Here is a 21580-nt window from a genome sequence, read left to right on the forward strand (position 1 = left end):
TTTTTTCAGATAAAATTGCAAATTTAAACTTCTAATTGTTGTTAAGTGAAAACAGCAAGAAATTAAGTACATTAAAATGGCATATTTCAGAGGAAAAAAACAATAAAAAAGTTTAGGTATTATTTTGGATAGGCACATGACATCAGGGAGAACTTAGTTATTTCAGAAAATAACATTTTGTAGAGATTGTCTCTGCGAGGATCATGCTTGTTGTAGTAAACAAATACTGCAACTTTAGAGAAGTTGTTTAATAGCCAAATAAAACTCGTTAGGTAATACAAGATAAAAGAACAGGGGAGCCCCTGAAAAATAACATAATACATATAGATGTACTAAATATTACATTTCAAAGCAACACAGATCTAGGAACCTACTACTGTGAAACAGACTTCTGAGGAGTTTTTTTCCCTTTATTTTATTAAATTAAGTTGTTAAAAGGAGTTTAAACTTTTTTTAAATTAAGTATTTCGAAAGGGGAAATTCATATTAGTATATTCAAGCAGGCACTTAGCTTTTCTTTTTTTATTGGACCATAAACTACAATAGCTAGATCTCTAGTAATATCAATCAGATAGAGAAAAATAGGTGACTTGGATTTCTTGCATGACACCCAGGGATGATACAATGCTATAAGTCAGTGGCCAAGAGCACAAATGCAGATGTAAAAATACTGCTTTAGAAAACAAACCGCAAGCAAAACAAAATTTGAAAAAAGGGAAAAGACAGATCTAATTTACCTAAGCATCAATGTAGCAGCAACCACAATACTAACATACAAAGGCAGTACAACAAGGCCTTGAAAAGAGGTGGTGCAACTAATGAAGACTTACTTATTCTCACTGCTCCAGTTATTCCTCAGGAGTAACTCAGGTTACTTTTGTTGTCCGTTCAGACAGCCCTGTGTGAAGCAGTCTGATGTATACAGTATTCAAAAGAGGGCAACTGTCACATGCAGGTAAACTGGGTTTTGTTTGAAAAACAGTTGAAAGGAAATGTATTTCAAAATGAAAATAATGAAAAACAATTTTATTTGCATCTTTATGCCCTTATTTTGAAAATATGAAACAAAAAATTGAACCTGAAGATGGGCACATTCTAAAAGAAATAAAATTATTATATGTAGTATTTCCTCTATCACTATTAGAAAAGACATTTTACCCCTCTTTCTATCCCCAAACCTAGACAAAATTTGGAATTCCTTAAGTTCAGATGAAGTGCTGGCTAGAGATAAACAGATGAAAAAGGGAGGACAAGAAGCAGTGGAAGATGATCTACCTCGACTGAAATAGTGTTATTTTAATCTGCCTGTACCAGAGTAAACACATTATCACATACAATGTATGCAATACATTGCACACATTATGCAAACACTGAAAAAAGCAAAGAACTCATAGTTCTGCTTTAGTTACATTTTTCTGCCCTAAACTTTATTACTCTATTATTCTCATTAAATGCTCTGAACAAAGTTAAAACTCTCATGCAGTTTCAGAAGATGAGAATATAAATTAATATTCTTACCAATTTTGGCCAACACCACTGTGGAAGTTAAATTATTAACTGGAATGTTCCCTCATTTTACTAGCTGAAACAAAATGGAAAAAAACCCCTATGTTTTCTAGAAAGCCAAGACCTAGGTAAGACAAACATTTGGTACTTTTCAAGCTAAAACCTGAAGTCTCTCAAGAAATACTATATGGGCAAATAAAAGGGCAATCATAGACATATATCATTCATTGCTGTATGCATTAAAACTTTTCTGGAAATAGTTGCCTCTCAATTGCCACAGCACTAAAGAAAACTGCTAGGAAAAAAAAAAAAAAGCACCTGCTGTTCCAAAGGAAGAAAACTCAGAAGTGTTGCTGTCACTTGATTGTTAATTCAATGAAAATTTTTAACCAAGCATAACCCAATACCATTTGTCAAATCTGACTGCGAAGTGATGTTATTACCTCAGAGCGTATATGCTGGAGAGACTACATGTAGTGACAGAAACACTCTCATAGTCACTGCTGGAGATGGAGCTGAGGGGGGAATCACGTAAGCCATCCTGAGAACTGAAAAAACATACGGAAACAAAATGAACTGCTGAAGCGAACAAAGGTAAAAAACAGAGCACTGTGATAACTCAAGGCTTGTCACGGATTACACAGAAATAAGAGTAAACTGGCAGTTATATTTTTGCTCTTCAGAAAACGATACCAACCTATTCTGTTTTCTCCCCGAAAGGACAGACAATTTGGCAAAGTCAGGGGCACACATTTTATAAAAAACTTCAATTTAATTCACGTCATACAGTTAAAACATTCAGGAAAGAACCAAGGCTCTTACATTTTCATAGGGTGTAGAGGGAATAGCGTGCCCATGCTGCTGAAGCATCGGTTAACCTTATAATGAAGACATAACAAAAGGGAAAGTTCATAAAGTTACCGTGTGTTCCAGGCCAAAACACCCTAAACAATTAGTGTCAAGGACTTCTGAAGTATCATGACAAGGTTGATCTACGTTTCCTTCCAGTGGGAAGGAAAAAGTCCGTGTGAGAGCAGAATGCTGACTCTTCAGTGAAGGAGATGCAGATAATACACCTACCCCTAAATTTGCTCAGCTCCTATAACTGCCATATATGTACCTCAAATTTTGTGCTGTACACCAACAGGTGAGCAGGAAGGAGTCCCACGGCAAACCACTGACACTTCCTTAGAGGAAACCCACTAGCTACTAAGTAAAAGGATATGAATAATTTAAATGAATGGTACACAACTTCTCTCTGGCATCCCCGGGCTAATGAGAAACCTTTAAATAACACATCGGTTTAGATCATCATATTATCAACATAAACTAGAAGATTAAATATAGTTTCATAAGCACTACAGAACTATCTTAAAGACCAATTTTTTTGTTTCAGTAACAATTTACTGCTCAGGTACTGGAAATTCCACAAGCTAGAAAAAAAATAAATTATACTAGATAAGAAAATATGTGATCTAGAGCAAAGGTATCAAAGTTGTATTGGCTCTAGGCGGTACCGAACAACCATTTGAGCCTGCTGAACTCAAATGTTCAGTCAACAGAAATCTTTGGACAACACAGAGAAACCTAAGAAAAATCTTCAGTTAAAAGACATGTAATTATATAGGTCAGGATTATTTTACTTTACTTCTCCACAATTACTAGCAATTTTTTTTTATGTTCTTTTGATTTGTAGGCATATGCGGGGTATATATTCAAACCAGCTCCGTTTCAAATTCTTTTCTTCTACGAAATTTACTATTGTAGCTATTTTTGCAGCTAGAAGTCTGGAAGAATGCTTAAGGGGAATTCTTCAAAGCAGTGTACGGAAGGTATGTGCTCTAATCCCACTGAGAAATAATAGGATTTGTTTGCATACCTCCCACTAATCTCTTGGAAAATGTACCCCTTCATGTTCCTCATTTCTGATTGCCAATTTGAAAATAAATCCCAAGTGTACTATGCTTTAGTTGAAAGAAGAGCCGTCACAACTGGAAAATAATTTTATCAGACTTGAACAAAAATCTATTTAACTTTCATCCGTCTTATATAATTTCCCTTGCTAATTCTGCTCATTATGAGGAGATATATGCTTTTAAACAAAGGCTTACTCTTTTATAGCTCATCACCTTTACCCATCCAATCTGACAATATGGTCATGCTACTAAAATGTACTTTTACTATCTGTTTTATGGCAGCTAAATGATATTAAAAAGCCATTAGCATGTGATTTCACAGCACGATTGAGCAGGAGAGGCTGTCTTGCACAGATGAAATGTATTGTTCGGAATGAAGTTATCTTTGAACCGCAGAACCAGGAAGCAAGAACAAGTAGCAAAGTCAGCACCTTCTTTTATTCTCTCTCACCTCCTTGCCATCTCCAAATTTCTCCTGCCAGCTGATTTGGGTAGTAACACTTCTTCTGAAAGAAGTCAGGTTTGCTGTCCTTCAGTGCTTTCTGTGATGCTCTGCCTGATATATTTGAAATCCAATTCTCTTAAGAGTAGATAATATTTATTGTCAACATTGTCCCAAGTCACAAAATCAATTTCTATCCTGAGCTAACTTTGTGGACACGGATGTTTCTCTGATCAGCTTACAAGCCTCATCGCATACCTTTTCCCCACACTTTTCCCGCCCCCACATTTGAATCCTCTCACCTCTAACCAGTCGCTATCAGAATAACTTTTTCTCATCAGCTCCACTATCTCACCTTTTTTAAGCCTTGTCTTAACACCATTTGCCATTGTAAAATGCTCCATAAATTTTCTACTACTCCATCTTTTACTTGGTACACAAAGCTGGCCATGCTGAGGCATCCGCTGATTTCAGGATTAGATATCCACCTGGTCAGTCATCATTTGGCAACATAAACTGCCTGCACACACTTGAAACAAATCACGCTCACAGAAGTTAGTTGGTTGTAGTAAAGGATGTGCAGTTTTGACAATTATTATGTGTAAACATTTTTTCCCACTCCTGTGTACCAATACAGATTGCATTTTTCTACCAGAAATAATATTTATTATTTACAATGTTTAGTTCTGGTTCATATTCAAGCTGTAACTCTTCAGATGAGAAATTCTGTGTTTGTTTAGTACCAAGAAATGGGATTCCAGTAATAACTCTGTTTTATACCTTCTCAGTGTATACTAAATAACCACTTTTTTCTTCTAAAAAACCTTAAAAAACCTGTCTCCTGACATACTCACTGCATTCTTTTGCAGTACACCCAGATTCAGGATACCTCTTTGTAGAATGTTCTTCTCAGTAGTGTCTGCCTGAAGATTTGCTCAGCTTTTCTAAGATGCAGGTAGTTCCTGAGGTGAATTGACCTGCTTTTCCCAACTCATGATTCCTGTTATCAGCTGATGGCAGCTCGGAGTGCGTGTTCATTAGCACAATTATAAGAAGAGAAGGAGGTATGTGCATATAGACACATTCTGTAGCTGATCAGAGCTAACCCTTTCTTCCCACACCAGCCCACAGGTGACCTGAACGTCACCACACCTTATGCTCATTTGAAACTAATGTTGTGTTGGATTGGGATTCATAGGACTGTTCAAGTTGTGTAAGGTGGCAAAAGTTTGTTTCATTTGTGAGGTCTTAAACGCCTACAGTGCTATTTTAAAAATTACATTCTAGCATGGGATAAAACCACCATCCACGCTCATCAAAATAGATTTCTTCAGCACTTCTGATAAAAATATTGAGTAAAGATTTGAGGCAGCAGAGCAAAGTGACACAGGGTGATGTGGCTGCCTCTTTACATGGAATGCTGGCAGACTGAATTAACGAACCATTTACAAAAAATGGCCAACAGCTTTAAGTAACTATTCTAAGCTAAAAACAAATTGAAAGCCACTTTCATCCTGCTTTGTGTGCTCTTTTCTACTGCAATGTGTTTCCAGCCACCTACTTTTAATTAAACCTCTCCTTGTTTCAGGGGATGGTTTCTTCATGAATGTTGTTATTTGAGTTACAATTACATTCCATGTTACATTAGTTAATTGGCACAGATCTTCTCTATCTTGCACTACATGAGGGCCAGCTGTAAAGCCTCATATGTCAGCTATACCAAATCCACTTAAATAAGTGGCTTTTAAGACTCTGTTTTACCTACTACACTCATTTCAGGCATCTACGTTGAGAGTTAATGCAGTTCACTGTTACTGCATTTGATATATGGACCTAGTAAAAGGGAAGCTGGTACAAAACACTGACACCTTTTATTTGCATGCCAAGGCTTCATAACAGCGGTCACATTACAGGTTACCACACAAAATCAGTGTTCAATAGACAAGGTCAAACACTGTCACTTTTAATTTGAGACTTGCGTTGTTAAAAAGAAGAGGAAGAAGGATTGAAAAAATTCATTTATACTGAATCTGAATTTGGCCAGTTGCACAAAGAAACAGAATACCAGAAGGGGAACAGAGGAATTTCAATCAACAGTCAGGAAAAGGATTGCTTAAGGGAAGTTCTGCAGTTGAAAGGCTGATATTTTGTTCCCAATCAACTACTATTTCCTTCTTGCTGATCAGAAGTTGTCTTACTCCTGAGTAGCTGGTTAAAAGAATAATCAATACAAGGCACTAAGCTGAAATGGTTTTGTTTATGTGAACATGCACAGCTCTCCATTAATTATTATGGAAAAGGCAACTTTATCATGTAAAGACACACACAATTTTCTTAAGTCTTATTGTGATGAGAGTATTATAGGGAAAGCATGAATTTAAGGCATTTAATAAGGTTAATTTGCATTGCAATATCAATCCAGTTTTGATAAAAGAGCACTTATAGAATCAAATGCTATAATCCAAAAGACAAGCTAGAAAGGTAATTTTCATGGGCTTGTTTTTGTTTTTTGTTGTTTGGCTGTTTTTTTTAAATGTAAATGCTAGCCATCCCCAAAATACAAATGCTTCTTTTCCATGCATTTATAAAGGTGGAATGACTTATCTTAAAGTTGCTGTACTGAAATTGTGCACAGATGTCACATGTTGCTAAGCAGTGAATAAAATAAAATACAGGCAGAAAAATCAAAATTAGAAACCAACTGTATAAAACAGGTGTTCATCTTTTTACAAAGTCATTCTAATATGCTGAGGAAATGAAATTTTAAATATATTACAATATAGACAATTTCAGACTACAGAATTGCAACACTAAGAAATGGGACAACTTGAATATCAAGCTGGAGAATATTAAATTATTCATCTTATTCTAGAATTGCAATACAGATCAGCAAACAGCAAAACATGGTTTTCAAAGGATGCCTCATTCCTCCTCTTTACACTGCAAAAGCATATGGCACAATATTCTATTTTCTAAGCCCCCACAAATAAACGTGAACAGCGCCAGCATCTAACAGCCGACGGACACAGCTAGAGCTTGCAGAAAGTGTGAAGATGGTAAGTTCTCAGTACCAATTTCAGCTCCTTTTGCCAATTCTCAGGTGCACTGTAAAAGGCTTCCTCAAGAGTATACTCACCATATATATCAAGGAAAATAGCAGCAGCAGCAGCAACAACAAAAGTAGTATAATTTAAGCTAGACATAATAAACCTGCAGCAGAAAGGAGAGAAACTACACTTAAGAATCCTTTCTTATATCAGAGCTATTTTAACGACAGCATGTAGGTAAACAAACATGCAACAGAACCAGGTATTTGAGACTAAGACATGAAAACACTAGCATTGCATGAAAATATGAAACAAGCTGCCAAACTTCATAAAACATGTAGAATTAGCAGTTTCACAAGGACTCTTCAACTCTGGAAGGAACAGAAAGCCAAGTATTTCCAAAACACCAAAAAACCCATGATCTTCACTCTCTGTAATTTTCTTTCCCCTTAGAAGCAAGCAGAATATGACAGAATGAGCATTTTAAAGATCTGTATTACTTGCTTCCAGTGGAAAAAGAAAGAATACTAGATACAGGTCTACAGCTTGGTTTTGTTGTTAACTTACGTCCTTTTTTACCCCAAACCACCAAATGCTGCTTTGTCATACTTTTATCATCTTCCCTATTATTCTTACATTATTTCCCTACTTTAACAGTTTGGTTTGCTACATGACAGCCTTTACTTATCACATTGTCCCTGTAGCAGATCAGATCCTGACTACAACTTTGCTAGTGCTTTTCTCATCATTTACATCTTATTAATGCTACTGCCCAAGACTCTCTGTGCCCTTTGTGTTTTATGTCTTCAAGGTACTTACAAGCAAATAATGGAGCGAGACATCAGCTATGACTTAAAAACCAAAGCTGTAAAGACATGTCAATAGACAAATCTTAAGTAGAAGAGTATTTCATCTGATTTTTAAACTCCACTGAATATCGAGGCTAGACAGAGAAGCCTGAAATAGCACATATTTCAGACTTACAGGATTAATTACAGTAAACCTGACTGGCTCATTGAAATTACACCTATAAATAATGTCATTGCATAGCTTAAGAACTGATTTACTAAAAGAAAGTTTGTGTCAAAGTGTACACATTTGACAGCTGCTTGATTCAGACAAGGGAAAGAAAATTTTCTTCTCCTAGTTGGTGACTTATAGTAACTAGAAAGTAAATACATTTATCAATTTGATGAATAAGCATATCCTGCAGCTATTCCATGTATATTAGATTGCTTATTGTTCTAGCTAATGGGTCCATCATTCTGAAAATAATCTACTGTCTCCAACGTTTCCCCTATGGTTAAGTTGGCATTGACAAGCATGTAATAGGGAGCAGTCGCAGAAGCCTAATGTGATCTTCCAATTTAAAAATACCATTGAAGAGCAGTGATTAGTCACCGCCCAGGCAGCATGAGTAAGAAAAGGTCCACAAAGTTCAGTTTTGTAACTGAATTCTCTCTTTTACTGATAACATGACTAGTGATTCAGAGGCAAGAACTATATATAGATATATGAGAAAACTAAGGATCTACACACATATAGTTTTTTAATCTAGTCCTCAGCAGATCCCCAGCATTTCTGTCTCTCACAGAATATACTGAAGTTAATAGCGGAACATTTCCAAATAAAGGAATGACCACCTAGTAACAAAATACCTCCATCTTCACTTCTGCAAAGATGGAATATTTGCCAATAACAGATGTACTGTAGTCTCAATAACGAATAGAGAGAATTAGATGGAATCAAAGTAACTGTGGAAGAGGCTATGGTTAAAACAGATAAAACCCACTAACTTGTTAACAAAATATTAAAAAAATATTCACCCAAGAGTTTTAGGAGAACTCAAGAATGAGTTATCAGATGAATTATTAACCTCTCATTTAAAACCTCTGTGATGCCTGGAGTTTAAAGATGGCAATCTCTAAAAATAAAAAGGACTCCAAGGGGATTCAAACAACTCTTATTCTGTCAGCCTGATGTTTGTACCAAGAAACTTAACAGAATATATGCAAAGCTAAAATAGGTACACCATAATAGGAAGACCTGACTGGGAAGAATTAACATGGCTTCTGCAGAGGGAACCTCTTGGGAGCTCTCTGAAGGGGTCAAGAAGCTTGGGAAGAATGGTAGGCAGCCTCTGGATTTCCATATAGGTCCTGTCAAAATACCTCAACTAAAGGCATTTAAGAAAACTAAGGAGCAATAGCATAAGAGGAAGGGGCCCAAAATATATAAATAATTCTTAAAATAAATAGGGAGGGGCTGTTAAACAACCATTTCTCACATGAGCAGGATGGCATTGCTTAAGTTCTGTAGGACCCTGGGGGTTTGTTTTCATATATGATCTGCAAAAATGGGGAGAGCAATGAGGTCTGAAAGGTTGCTACCAGAGCAAAATTATTCAGGGTAATAACAAGAGCAGACTGAAAAACTGCACAGAATCTTAGAGTCTGAAGAACAGATAATAAAATGGCAAGATGAGATTCAACTAGTAAACACAGGGAGAACAATTTTAGCATCAGATATAGAATGACAGCCTCTGAGCTCACAAGCAGGAGCTTGGGTCTTTGGCAGACAACTTCAAAAAAACATCAGTTCACCACTTGGCAAAAAAATTCAAAGTCAAATATTGGGAGCCATTGGAAAAACAACAGAAAATAATTATGCCACTGTGCAAATCCATGGTTTACTCATATCTTGAGTAAGCATAGTTCAGATTCACTTAATGCTAAGAGAATCATAGAATCACAGAATGGTTTGGGTTGGAAGAAACCTTAAAGACCATCTAGTTCCAACCCCCCTGCCATGGGCAGGGACACCCTCCACTAGACCAGGTTGCCCAAAGCCCCATCCAGCCTGGCCTTGAACACTTCCAGGGATGGGGCATCTACAACCTCTCTGAGCAACCTGTTCCAGTGCCTCACCACCCTCACAGTAAAGAATTTCTTCCTAACATCTAATCTAAAGAGTATAACTGAAAAAGGTTTAGAGAAAGACAAAAGATATGATCAAAGCTATGGACAACTTCTGGACAAAGAACAATCAAGTAGGCTGTGACTTTTCCAACCTGAAAAAAAGCAACCACATAGACAAAGTGTGACTGAGGTCTACAAAATCACAATTGGTGCAGAGAGGCCAGGCAGGATCTAGGACCTATTCAAAGAAGCTTTTAAGAACTAGGTCAAGAGTAAACAACAGGACAGAGAGGAACATGGACCTACAGAACTGTGTAAAAGGACAATTCTCATACAAAGTTTTTACACAATATTAATGGAGGCTGGACACAAGGTTATTACATACACAAACGATGGGAGGCTGAAAAAGAAGCTTATATATAATTCTATTATATTTTGCAGACTTGTTCTCACAAATTTTACTTAATATCATACACAAGGAAAAAATTAGTAGACTAGTTGTCTGAGTTTTGTAAACAATGTATGATTTATCAGGACATTGTAAATTAACCATACAGTAATTACTCTTAACCAATATTCCACTTAAAGTGTTATAAAAGCATGAAATGTCAAAGGGATTTGTGATTTGCTTCCTAAAATGAAGCCCACTCAATTTCTGTTGCAAGGCCTTGAATATGATCATACATGCAAGCCCAAGATGGCAAATACTCAGAATAATGAGGAAGATAAAATTACTTTCTCAAAAGTTGAGTTCTGTGCATGGTAAGTTGTGTTTTACCTGTTATGAATTAACTCTGGCCCAAAGAATTCTTGATTCTATTTCCAATACCAGTAAAATATTTCGTAAATCAAGTGGTATGTTATTAAACAAATGTTTATTTCTGTAGCCCTTATATTGTGGTAATGCTTCATGGTTCAAGCTACCCCCATTGCACTACCCTGAACTCTATACACATGTAACAGAGATCCTGCATCACACACACCATCTCCGCAGTACTGACACAGTAAGGCACAAAGGAAGAAAACTGTCACAGAAATACAGAAAACAAGAACTTGTATTTAATTTCTTCCCTCTGCTTTATGATGTTAATACTTCATAGAACTGAGGGCATTATTCACTACAAACCAGATTATCCTCTAAGTAGTAAACCAAAATGAAGTCTGGTTTCCTACTGATGTGTGTAGGATCCCTAATGTCTAATCTAAGTTGGGCTGAAACATAGCATTTTCTTTAACACAACTATTATTACCGTGTCTCTCTTATCTAGTTCCTTACTGTCATTAAATATGCAGAACCTTAATCCATGACCTCTATTTTGTTATCAGCTTTGGCTGAAATGGTCCAGTAGGTTTAAAAGCTATTTCTGCACTTTATTGGGCTCCTTCAGCACACAGAAATTCAAATACACTCATGCCCACAGGCAACATATCAGATCGACCCTGTTCCCTCAAATGAAGCTAAGGTGAGATGTGTTCAGATCCCAATTTAATCCCGTGTACTGATGCAGAAGTCAACTTTTTAGTATCTGCCAGACACACTTTTCCTGCAAAACAGCAGAGTACAACAGAGGTAATGACCCAGGTAATGTTTAGCAGCAATGCACCCTTTGTTACATTAAACTGGTAAGATTAGATTTCAATGATAGAGACATTGTATGATTAAAATTCAGGTGCACTCCAAATGTTTTCCAAAAAAGATGATGAAGTCCAACAAAGCTACTTTCTTTAAAAAAAAAAGTATATTGAAAAATTCTTTAATCCTGCAAAACACTGTTTTCTTTAAAATCGACATTAATTATACACCAATCACTAAAGTTATAGGAATTGATTTTCATGCACGTTACTACCAAAACATCAAGTTGCTCTTACCTTGAACTAGATCTTGACTTGACATCTTCCTTTGCTGTCCTTTCACCACCAGCATCTTCATTGTTGTCCTGTTTTTTCTCACATAGTTGTTTTCTTTTCTCCCACTTCTGCTGATTTGAGATGCTTTCTGCTTCTCCTTGCGAGTCATTTTCTGCTCCTACCTGTGAACCTGAGGAATGTGCCAGGCACTTAGAGGAGAGTGGCAGTTTTTGCTCTTCTCTGCCCAAGTCTCTTTCTGCTAACAAAGCAGAAGTTTCAGGTTTTAATGTTTCCTGTGCAGGGACTGAATTGTCCAAGTTATCTACATGGTCTATTTCCTTAGACTTTACTAACGTGTATGAAGCATTTACAACACCTCCTGCAGAATGTTTAGTCTTTAAACCTTCAACACTGTCCTCCCTGCTGTCTTCACAGCTGCCACAACACACACAGGAATTAATTAGACAGTTTGTGGCAGCTATACTCAGTTTATGGGATTCATCTTCCTCCTCATTTGCTAATGGATTAGCAGATCCAGGAACACAACTAATAGCTGCTTCTGGAGTTGTTACTGGGGATTCTGAGCTAGAGGGAGATTTAGGATTGAATATTACAGTAGCAGATATTTTCATTCCCCCTGTCCTGTGAGCTATCACTTCTGCCATTTCTGCATCATCAGCGTATGCATCCCAGCCATTGAGGTATAACTGTGAGTCCGGACCTTCTAGACAGCTGCATGAATTCTGAACTGAGATGCCAGACATCTGTTTGCTATCTTCAATATTGTTATTATTGCTTAAGTCACTTTCAGCATCTTTTAAAAGCAAAGTTTCCTCTGTCTGATGGCCGTTCTCGTACAGCAAAGCGTCTCTGTATTGCAGGTTCTGTTTTGAATCGTGGCAAGGGTTATTCACCCAAGCAAAAGTATCACTTACTGAGTCCAACCCGGCAAGAGCTTCTCCTGCTCCATCTAGGTCATCCATAAAAAACACTCTGTCCTCTTCATCAGTTAAATTGTCGAGATGGTGTCTTGTTGGTGAAGCTTCTGTGCTAGAACTATTTCTTAGGGTAGGTCTGTGAGCTGGAGACTGACAGATGCTTGGAGGGGAAAGCAGAGATGACATTTCATCTCCGACTCTGTGTACCATCCTATTCAGCTGTTCCAGCTCCTGTTCATCATACTGCATAGAACAAGCCAGCTCAGCCTCTGTGTTTTCAGCTTTTGCTGAAAGCTCCTTAGCAGGTAAAGTCGCAGTTATGCCTGGTGCAATGACAGAGGGTACTTCAGGATCCGCTCTGACAGGAAAATCCACATCTTGAGAGATGCAGAGGTTACGTTCCAGAGTGTGCAGTTCATCCTCAGTTAATGTCTGAAGTAGATCCCTGAAAATGAAGGAATATGCACATCACTTGGCATTTACAATCATAGGAGGCACCGATGTTACAGATTTTAGAAAAGCTTTTACTGTTAGTACAGAAATCCAGAACTTGGAGGCACAGAGTACTTTTAGCTGTGTAATGCAAGGTGCATTTGGCATTCATATTCAAAAGATATGATTGCTGATGCCTGAATTTGAGATTACTCATGCAAATTCAGGGTACCAAATTATTTACATCCTTGCAGGAAGCCACAAAATAAATCAAACACACCCATAAATCGATCTTTCCCTCTCCCCACCTACTTATAGTAAAACTGTTACCCACAATTAGATATGTTTTGTCATTTTAATTTTTTAATTCACAAATTTGACTTTGATTAACTAATTTGTCATCCTTCATACTAGGTTCTGAAAATTTTTCTGCAAGAGAGTATTGCAGAAGTTTCACACCATGATATTGTCAGATAAAGAAAATTCATTAAAAATAGTAATATCGCTTATGCAACACTGATGTCTTAGAAGACTGTTCACTGAAACAAGGATTGGAAGTTGGTGCTTTCCTGCCTCAAACACATAACTCAGTCATTGGGGAGCTAAGCCTCTGCATAATGTTAAGAATCAGGCAGGCCTGAAAACAAACATTTAGGTATTTACTAAATTATGTTTTCTAGAGACATGCAGCATCCCCAATCTTATCAATTACCCTCAGTATTGCAATTTAGGACTACGAGCACCTAAAAACAAAGTGTTATTTGAGGCTGCTATGCTTAAGTGCTTTATAACTTTAAAACAAATCCATAGACACAGCAGCACTTGATTTTAAGTCTGAATTTGATTTTACTGTGCTTCTCAATTAGAAACTACATATAAAAATACCCTCTGTCAAGAGCTGCTGTCAACATTTTCAAAGACCAGCAAGTATATTTTAGCATAAATGAATGGATGGAAAAGCAAGATTTTCTGCTTAAACAGAGGGTAGGAGTCCATTATTCCTCATGTGTTTAGAAATCATTGACTAGCACGTGACATACAGCTGGCATAACAACTTTAACAAGAACAACAATAACAATAAAATGCACATCTTAAAAGTATTCCCTTAAAGAAGTAATTTCAGTCTAGAGGACCAAAAAAATGCCAAAGAAACATTCGACACATCTCACATCTTGATTTCCAGTCAATGGTTTGCATTCTTAACTTGTTAACTCAAAGACCAAATATTTTTTCAAGTACTATCACTAAAAGATCAAATTGCCCAAAAAATACATCACTGGTATCTGACTTGTATATCAGCTACCCTACAATTGCCTACAAAAGAAGGCAACAGTTTAGATAAGTATACCGAAGTCAGAATAAGTATAGAATATACATTTTTATGGTTATATACATTCCGTACAATTAACATCTTTATTTAAAAAAAAAATCATGCTTTTATAGAAGAGTTATATGAGACTGAAAAACAATTCTAAGCTTACAGAAGTACCTTATAAGAACAATTGCACCATTGTATCCTCCCCTTTTCACTTGTTTCCACATTCTCTATTAGAGAAGTCAGTATTTAAATCATTCCATATGCATCTTCGACTCTGAAGTTTGACAATTTTTTCAGTCATAAATAAGTAAGAAAGGGAAATGGGCAATCTTTGTTAGAGCCACTTACCTGATAAAGCTATAAACCAGTATTGCTATCTGGCACACTAGAACATTTTAAAAGACCTGTACATTCCTTTTTGCCTAAACATTGTATAATGATACCATCTTATTACTCAGATCTTTTATTTAAACAGTAATCAGTCTCTAAGAGATTAAGCATTTTAACTTACCATAAAAACAAACTGACAGAGAATGGTTTAAGTTTTAAGGTAAACATAAAAATAGCTGTATTGTTATTGTTAGTTTTTTAAAGAATTGTACCAATATAATCAATAAAAACAGAATTAACGTGATTTTTGCCATGAGGCTTTGTATTATGAATTTTCAGTTTGTCGATTTTTACAGAAATGCTGTGAGGTAGAATTTAATAACCAGAAACAAAGTAATGTGGGATTTTAGAAACAGTTGGGGTTTTAATTTAAAAACCCACAACAGAGTAAGGACACAAACGCAGCAGTGAAGGGTTTAAGCTTATCCCTCACCCATGCAAAGATATTAAAACCATAAGATATTTCTGGGTCAGGCCAGGGTCCATAAAGTACAGAAGCCTGTCTCTGATACAGATTCTCTGAAGAACAGCATAAGAACAGGACGAGCACACAGTGAACTCGGCCGAGTGCATCCTGCTGGCTTCCAGCAGCCTGTAGCTTGGGGATTTCCGAGCCAAGGTGGCATCCCTGTGTTCAGTAACCCTCGGTGAACTGTTCTTCCTTGGATGAAAATATGCATGTCGCGAACTGATCAACAGTCAACCACTTAAACATCTGCTACGCTTCTCCGCACACCAGAGTCATACCCTCTTCTCAAATCACACGAGATAAGAATTAGCAATTCTACAAATATTGACTATGCCAGCAACATTCAAAGCAATTTGCTTTCCATCCAAGCTTGTCTGCATAACTGGGAATGAAATATGCCCAGGGAAAAGCAAAGAGCAAGTCTTCTAACTTTCAGCATCTAGTCTGGCGTTTTATTCAGCCTCCAGAGCATCGCATGGCAGCACCCAGGATTCCTGGATGTCTGGGTGCCCAGAGCCACTCTGCTTCCTTTCTGCAGGCACAGAGAGCCTGGCTGCTCAGACCTATCCGATACAGGTTTCACACATGCATGGTGAAGTGCTGGAAAGACATATTTAGTTTATACTGCCTAGCTTCATTGACTTCATGAATTCTTTGTTTCTGCCAATAACACCACCTCAAAATTTAAGAACAACTGTGTGCAGTTTTGAGCATAAGTAAATAAAGCTTGATTAAAAAAAGTCAGTGCAATCAGCTGACAGTCGTCTTGTCTTTTTAGGTGAGTCAGATCCATGCTGCCTCGCAGAGTTGCTATACATAATCAGTTGGATTACGTGTGGTAGTCCACCAACCCTGTTATTTCAGTAGAGAAATAATCCTGCTCTAAATTCAAAGAAAATATGCTCGATTTCCCAATTCAAACACCAGAAATTTTGCTATTAAGAAATTCAGCTTGTACTAAAAGAGGTTTGGACAATTATCTTCACTTCTCTGCATAAAGAAGCCCTTAGACTCCTTGGGCTGTTTCAAATACAAATTTCCTTGCAAGGTGACAAATGTTTGATCAACAGTTATGTTTTTGATACACTGTGTATTAGATTATACAGAACTCACTGCCAACATTAGAAACATGGCATGTTTTAAAGTGCCTATGTAGATATTGTGAATAAAATTAACCTCAAGCAGTGTATGGAAAGAAATGTGAAATCACTACTGAAAGTTATAACTAAACATCAGGCATCATTATTAAACCATAAGGTTTAATTAAACTGTAGCTAGTTCCACGGTTCATTTCCTTTCTGCTAAAGCGTCTGTAACTCATCACTGGATCCAGGCAAGTGCTGTGCTCAGATGGAAAAGAGATTTTCTCCTGCTTTCATTATTCAGAAGCCGCAGGTAAAGAGAGGTTCTGCAATCCACCCTGACAGCAGCGGTGCGCTTCCTCCTCACAGAGGCTTTAGAAAACACTGAATTTAAAAAAGGTGCATGTTGGGGTTTCACCTGCTGTTACTCTTTTTGGCATAGTATCACAGGAAGGCAACCTAGCCTTGAAAATACAAGGAACATTTTTCTTTCAGTGGCTACAGCCACTGGCAGAAAAACAAGGCAAGTTCTCAAGATGTACTCTGCTTGTTACAAGCAGTAGTAGAAATTTACTCTGCCTATTGCAAAACCAATAACCATATTTTACTCTGCTGCCAATATCCAGGGTGCAGGAATTACTTCTTCAAAGATCTGAGGCCAGATGTCCATTTAAAGACAAATTTGGCTGAATAGAGGACAGGGCCACAAAACCCCAAGTACACTCATCTCACATTCTCCAAGCCTCCTTCATTAACTTTGCTCCTATTCTGACTAGAATTTTAAATTGTCTGTTTTCAGAGAACAGCATCGTTGTTACAGTCAGCCTGTGGTTCGGTTCACGCGCTGAACAGAGCATAAACAGCTGCCTTTATGGAGCTGCCACCACAACAATGCGACGCAGGTACGGGAATGCAATTTGCATCCTCCGGCTTCCGCAGTGCTGCACTGAGTTCAGCACGCCAAAGTCCGCAGCTCTGAGAAACCAACACTGATACGTAACAGATATCAGTGGTAGTCCTTTAGTGCAAGAGTTTTAAATCAACTCAAAGTTTTAAACACAGCTAGCTTGGAAAAACTAACCAGTTTTCCCTCAATCACTGTGCACACTTTAAAAGCATATGAGTCTCACAAGCCCTCCTCCATTCTTTAACACTCTGACAACAGGTATACTGCATTGATTTCTAGTCGATGATACAGAAAGGTTTTGGTATACTGAAAATGGTATGATCCTCTGATTCTGCACTACTTCATCTGCAATTTGCTTGATTCTGCACCACCAAAATCCATGGGGATGCTGCCATCAATTGTAATGGCCCAGAAACAAGCACCAGGCAAGCAGAGGGCTTGGAAAAAAGGGCAGAATTAAGGAGTACTGCAAAATCCCAAGTTTGCTCACCTCTGAAAATCTCCATATAGCAGTCTCAAATGTATATATAGTAGGAGTAATATTTTAATCGCAAGAATGTTCACTGTCACAGGCAACTAAAATATCTATGCATATAGCAGATGATATGCTTCGTATACTTACTAGGCAGATTACAGTACTTTGGCAGAAATGGTCCAAATGTCATAGTTCAAAAGGAACAGAGACAACACTACTATATAATTATGCCTTGGTAGATGCTATATCTAAAATAAAAGTCAACACAAGCATCTTGCTTAGGTATTAATTAAAACATTCAAAGTCATCATTTGCTGCTCAACCTTACCAAAAGCTAAACAAGAACACTTACTGCTTGTGCTCAGAGTCTCCACAATCTCTATTTTCAAAGTTGCCAGCCACCAATAGGCCACCAAAAATTTTCCTAGCCAATAGATATTTTTCTCTGCTAGTTCTAATTATGTGTATCCACATAAATACAGTGCTTATCATTGCCTTTAACAGAAGGGATGGTTTAGGATAATACAGCTTAAAAATTACCTGTAATTGTACAAAATCAGCTGTATATTTGGTGTTATTCCATGAGTTAAAATATTTAGTAGGCTAAAAAGTTATAGAACCTTATGGAGATATTTACTGGGATGTGATCATATTCTGCAGTAAGATGTTAGATATTCTTACAACAGACACACAACTGCAACACAAGATGCGCCACGTTTTAACAGGAAACTACTTGAATCTATTTTCATGCCTTAACTATTGGTGATGGAGACCGGAGAAAGACTCCTGGAAAAAAAAATGCTCCCTTTCACTGAGGACTAGCTCAAGTATCTCATTCCATCTTCCCTAATAGGTTTCTGTGAACATTCTCACCGAGTAGGAATTGCAGCCTGATGAGTTAAAAAAATCTGTGATAACAAAAAAATCTAGACAGCTTAGGTACTTTAAAAAGTAATTTAATTACCCTGCATGAACTGCACACTTACTTGTACCTGTTATTTTCATTCAATATATTTATCATTCAAGAATATTACTAAAAGATCTTTTTGAGCCCAGTTCTTTCAGATATTCAAATTCCTTGACATTCCTTCAATTCAGAGACTGACACAGATAAAATTTCACATTACATCTTAAGTTGCTTAAATTTTTGCTCTGATAGATACTAAGAGCACTTCACAAACTTTGTCTGCTGGACAACTGAAATCACATTTCTCAATGCTCACTTGAAAGAATAAATATGACGTAAGTCTTAAAGTATATCAGAACTTTTTCCAGAAACATACCTGAGAGAGTCTTTTCCGTTTTTGAAGTTTGCACTGAAAATTGTAGTTATTGAATAAACAAGCATTTTACTAATGTGTTTTCAACCCAAGCAATAAATTCAGAGTAACTGAAAATTAAATGGACTAAGCAATAAACTGACTTGATTGATTTTCATTTTTTGTGTTGTGAAATGTAAGGAGTAAGCAGAAAGTACAGATTATGACAAGTATATTAGCTTTTAAATACTTTTGGCTTTAGTCAACCAGTAGAGTGCTGGTAAAAATTTTTGTGATAGCCACATAGTAGGAATAAGGATTTTAAATTATTTTAATAGACTTTTTAAGCTTCAGTATAATTAAAGGGGTTTTTTTCCCCTCATCTAACTTTAGTTTTGCTCCTCAATTCATGTTCTTCGACTTTACTCAGTGTTTTGTAAAACTATAATCACTAAAAAAAACCCAACCCCAGAACATTTGATTTGACAATTCTGAGATTTCAATATGAATATAATTAATTTACCTAAAAAATAAAACTGTATCACTTCTAGACAGAAAAACTAAGAAATCTTCAAGGGACACAAAAGGATGTGGTCTGAATATTCATAAAAGCTAACTTCAGAAATAGGCTCCTCTCCGAACCATCCCTGACAGAGCTTGCATTCTCCCTCAGGAGATGCCTCACCTCTAATGGGTGAGAGGAGATTAATCTGGATAAATTTATCTACGTGAAAACTATTCTTACATCAAACCATCACCATGACGTACAGGGAAGGCGATAAACAGGTGAAAATTGGACACAGGAAAGAAAAACCTTCTGCTAAATTGTCTCTAGAGATTTCTAGGAACAAAATTTGCAGTTGATATACAAAAATGAATTCTAAGAAAATAATAGGACTTACGGATTTAGAAAACAGTTTCTTTTAACACCCAGATAATATACCTTAAGGGTGAACACAAAAAACTGAAGATAAAGATCCTTTAAAGATACAGCTTGGTTTCTTCAATGTAACAGACCAGTCTTCTAAAGACCCCAACTAAGAAAAAAAATATTTTAATGCCCTTTATACTTAAGTTGAGCCAAAGCCCACATCTCCAATGGTTACCAAGACTGAAGCACTGTGAAAAGAGGTATATATAAAATGATCCATCCTGTAAAAACAGATCCACAATATGAACAAACTGATAGTCACTTCTATTAGATTAAGAATTACCCGAGTATTGCATCATAACATACCGAGACAATGTAATAAGCCTAGTTAAACAGAAACATTGATGTTAATTAGAAACAGGATCTCCCAAAATAAACTGCAACTTTAGTATTTCAGGCATCATCCAACCATAAGGAAAACCTGAAATATAACAAAATGATATCCAGAAAAAAAAGAAACTATAAGTTCAGAAAACTCCCATGAAATGAAAAACTACATTTAGTTATTTCACAGGTATATCAGGCAGATGAGAGCAAAATGCAGTTTATGGTTAACATAGCAAACAGAAACACTTTTCTAGGCATTTATGTGTTCTTTTTTAGGCTCCCAATTTTCACTTCAGAAAACAAGCAGTTAGAACCATTTTTTATTACTTACCTTATTTTTCTTAGCAGAGTGTGAAAAGGTCTGAAGAGTTCAGACATATCTTCTGGTTTATGGTCCAAGTTTAATGGTCCCTCAGAGTAGACGACAAGGCCACTGTAGTTCAAGCACATCACGAACACACACAAAAAATGAAAATTTCATTACACAGAGCAACTACTTGATAAGGAGTCAGAAAAGCAACTGTACACAAACATTAGAACTACACTCAAATTACATATTATCTTATTTTTGTCTTATTCACTCACAGTTAGAAATAAATGCTATTTAAAGCAACAGGAAAGAGATCCCTTCCTCTCTGTCCACCCCCCCTAAAGCATGGGAGAAAAAAAACCAAGAAAGTGATTATCAGGTAAATTGGGGAAAGTCCGCTGACTTGAGAGAGATTGCAAATGGCTTTTCTTTCCAGTCTCAATAATTTCTAGGTAAGATAGTTGACTCTTGAGCTCCTGTTTTTCTAACTCTAAGATAAATACAACCTGTAGGAAAAAAGAAAACATATTTGCTAAATCACATAAAACACATTTCGATAATAGTATGCTTCTAAATCAACGCAGCACTTGTATAAATTTCCCTGGAAAGAGGATTGGGATCCTGAAAGTCTCCATGCGCTTCACTGTAGATATCTCAATAGCTCCTCCTAACTGAATCATGACTGCCCGAACCTGTCTGTGCGTTAGGGGTTAAACAAAATTCACTTTCTTCACCATTATCTGCTGCATCATATTCCACTGTGACTGCGAGTGGATTCCACCCACATCAGGCATCGCTCTGCTTAAAACTCAGAGGTTTAATCCTCTGCCCACTGCAAAAACAATGTATGATTCTCAGAGGCAAATGGATCGTGTGTTCTCAAGCTCAGTTACCCCTTACCTTGGGTAACTGAGAGCTGCCTGTATTTCAAAACTGTGTTCCTTTTCTTTCACTCAAATTATATGTTGCTTCAGAGAGTATTGTAGCTACTTTGCATCCAAATCATTCAGAGTAACGGGGACCCTCGGCTGACTAACAAGACTGTTGTGTCTTTTGCTCACCGGC

At 36.9% G+C, this 21580-nt stretch overlaps 1 protein-coding gene across 9 annotated transcripts in view; it reads right to left on the reverse strand.

Moving 5' to 3' along the window:
* The window catches only part of ZFYVE28 (zinc finger FYVE-type containing 28), a 157115-nt gene that overhangs the window by 30765 nt on the left and 104770 nt on the right, over window positions 1–21580 (reverse strand). For 3 of the 9 annotated variants that reach the window (XM_054825000.1, XM_054824997.1, XM_054824995.1), the window contains 3 exons: window positions 20537–20638; window positions 11699–13060; window positions 1950–2054 (listed from right to left, as the gene is read on the reverse strand). In XM_054825000.1, the coding sequence (XP_054680975.1) occupies window positions 1950–2054; window positions 11699–13060; window positions 20537–20638 (1569 nt within the window). Of the gene's footprint in view, window positions 1–1949; window positions 2055–2328; window positions 2385–3773; window positions 3979–6273; window positions 6513–11275; window positions 11374–11698; window positions 13061–20536; window positions 20639–21580 lie in introns of those variants that run through there. The other 6 variants (XM_054824999.1, XM_054824998.1, XM_054825001.1 and 3 more) reach the window with 5 other exon arrangements.

This window comes from Grus americana, chromosome 4, assembly GCF_028858705.1.
Source record: "Grus americana isolate bGruAme1 chromosome 4, bGruAme1.mat, whole genome shotgun sequence".
Taxonomy (NCBI): Eukaryota; Metazoa; Chordata; class Aves; order Gruiformes; family Gruidae; genus Grus; species Grus americana.